The sequence below is a fragment of the Seriola dumerili genome, unplaced genomic scaffold (genome assembly GCF_002260705.1).
Source record: "Seriola dumerili isolate Sdu_G_001 unplaced genomic scaffold, Sdu_1.0 BDQW01000097.1, whole genome shotgun sequence".
Classification (NCBI taxonomy): domain Eukaryota; kingdom Metazoa; phylum Chordata; class Actinopteri; order Carangiformes; family Carangidae; genus Seriola; species Seriola dumerili.
In genome coordinates, this window is record NW_019174352.1 from 466,412 (window position 1) to 468,735 (window position 2,324).

At 45.1% G+C, this 2,324-nt stretch overlaps 1 protein-coding gene across 1 annotated transcript in view; it reads left to right on the forward strand.

Annotated features, from left to right (window-relative positions):
- Positions 1-1,060: 1,060 nt before the first annotated feature.
- The window catches only part of LOC111222513 (polypeptide N-acetylgalactosaminyltransferase 18-like), a 130,494-nt gene continuing 129,230 nt past the window's right edge, over positions 1,061-2,324 (forward strand). Inside the window, exon 1 of the mRNA XM_022746270.1 lies at positions 1,061-1,313. Coding sequence (XP_022601991.1) covers positions 1,061-1,313 — 253 coding nt within the window. The remainder of the gene's footprint in view (positions 1,314-2,324) is intronic.

A 2,324-nucleotide genomic window follows, 5' to 3' on the forward strand; every position in this document is an offset into this window, starting at 1 on the left:
TGACTATGGATAATACCTCACACACACCTAACGTCAAATAACTCAAACTACAATGGAACAATCATTTTCACAGAGAACCAAAATATGGCAAGTATTAAACAGTGTGTCCTGTTTACTGAGTGTTCCAGCTGCACTATTTTTTGAACACAAACCCACTAAGTTAACAGTCATTACCATGTCACCAGTCAAACCTGGCACAAGCGCCAGGTCTGGGGACTAGTAAAAAAAAAAAGAAAAGAAAAGAAAGGAAGATAAAGGATGATAAGAAAAAGTTTTTTGCTGTCCCAAAAAGATCAGACTAGCCTCCCTCCATAGCTCGGCTCCCCCCTGTAATTTTTCCTACAGTCCCTTACAGGTGCCATAGCACATACACACAACTACAACTACACACACTTTCACACCACACGCAAACCTGTACACGTTGTTTAAACATCACTAACATACAGTCCGGTTTTTGCAAGGCTAAATGCACCTGTTTCATTTCCATTAAGTCCACGCGCCCGTCCATCACTGTTTGGGTCGATGCACTTCAGCTTCCTTGCACGGCCCCCTGCTCCCCTCCACCCTCCGCTGTGTTCTCCAGCTGTGAGGGGGCCGGCAGAGGCGAGCAGACCCCGCCCTCCTACCTTCCTCCTATTGGAGACTGTATGAGGACTACAGAATGGGCGGGTGGGGGGGGGTTGGTGTGTGTGTGTGTGTGTGTGTGTGTGTGTGTGTGTGTGTGTGTGTGTGTGTTGTGTGGGGCGGGGGGGTGCGCTGATTGTGACAGCTTTGCAGCGGCTGAGCGCAGCTTGACTCGCCGACTGTTCAGCGGGGACTCTCCTTCTTAGTGTTATTACCAGAAATACTCTCATTACGGGCAGGGTGAAGCAGTTGAAGCCTCGGGGGGATTTTTAGCAATGCCTCAGCCGGGACCTGAGCGCGCGGATGCGGTCTGACTCCACAGCATCGCGTCGGTGTGTAGTCACATTTGGACACATTTTTCTCGGAGTGAGTCTTCTCCTCAATCCACCTGCCTGCGCGCGCCGGGAACCATAGAAGCCCATGGAGGGATGTCGTGATGCTGTGCACAAGGAGAACTAAAACTTTGGTGTCGACATGCGTGATCCTGAGCGGCATGACCAACATTGTGTGCCTCCTGTACGTCGGCTGGATCACCAACTATGTGGCCAACGGCGGTCCCAAAGTTGCGGAGAGCGGCGGCGTCGGCGGCGAGGCGGAGAGAAAGTTGGAGGAGGACAGTAAAGGGGAAACCCTGAGGATTATCGAGCGGCTGGACCGGCTGGAGAGCGTCGTCAACGAGCACATCAAAGGTCAGCACAGCGGTGGTGTTCCTCTTCTTCACCTGCACAAGGCGGTGTTAGTCGGATTCACTGCCTGTAGTCTGAACCAGCCTCCAGAGAAAAGTGGGATTCATTATAATTTACTATAAATCGACTGCAGATCAGTTAACCACCTGAACCTCAGAATCTTTTCCAGTCAATTAGTTAAAATTCAATTTTAATAATGAATTAATCTTTAAAGACATTAACAAGCAAAAATGAACTGCCTCAGCCTCTTAAAAGTGAATTTGTAGCCTACAGTTTTTTTTTCTTCAGTTTTATAAAATTGTAAATTGAATCTGTTTAAGATTATTGGTCAGACACAACACGGGAAGTTGTGGCATTTTCCACAATTTTCTGACGTTTAATTGGATTGAACAATTAATCGGATAAATAATCAACAGATGAATAATTAAGATAACCATTAGTTGCAGCCCCTGTGAACCTGAATAGTCATATAATCAGTTTACTTTGTGATATTAGTTAAAATGTTCAATTAATTTAATTACATCTTCTCCTCTTCTCAGTGTATGTGACCTTTTGACATAACACTTTTGTTTAAGTTGCACCCTGGACCTTGGTTTCCAGGCTACCTGTGATGTCACAGATCATGTTCATAACAGGTTTATAAACTCAGATTTACAGCAACCACAAGGAAACGTCCCTCCTTCAGCAGATGAATGTGAAAACAGCCTGAACTCTGCAAATACTGTACAGAGGTCAAACATCCAAGTTAAGAAAAACAATAAGCAAAAAGTATTTTGCAGGGGTTCTGTAAAGAAATAACTTAACCACAAGCAGCTGAACACCCATTGAAATTTAGAGTAATATTACAAGGGACAAAGAAAACCAGTAAACCACATTTGAGAGGCAGGAACCAGAGAACTTTTGCTTAAAGGAGACCCTCACCCATCCTACACATCGGTGTTGGGGGGTACTATATGTGAAAAATGTTTTATAAAGCTTTTTGTTGCAACAGAATGAGCAGCACAAAATCTACAC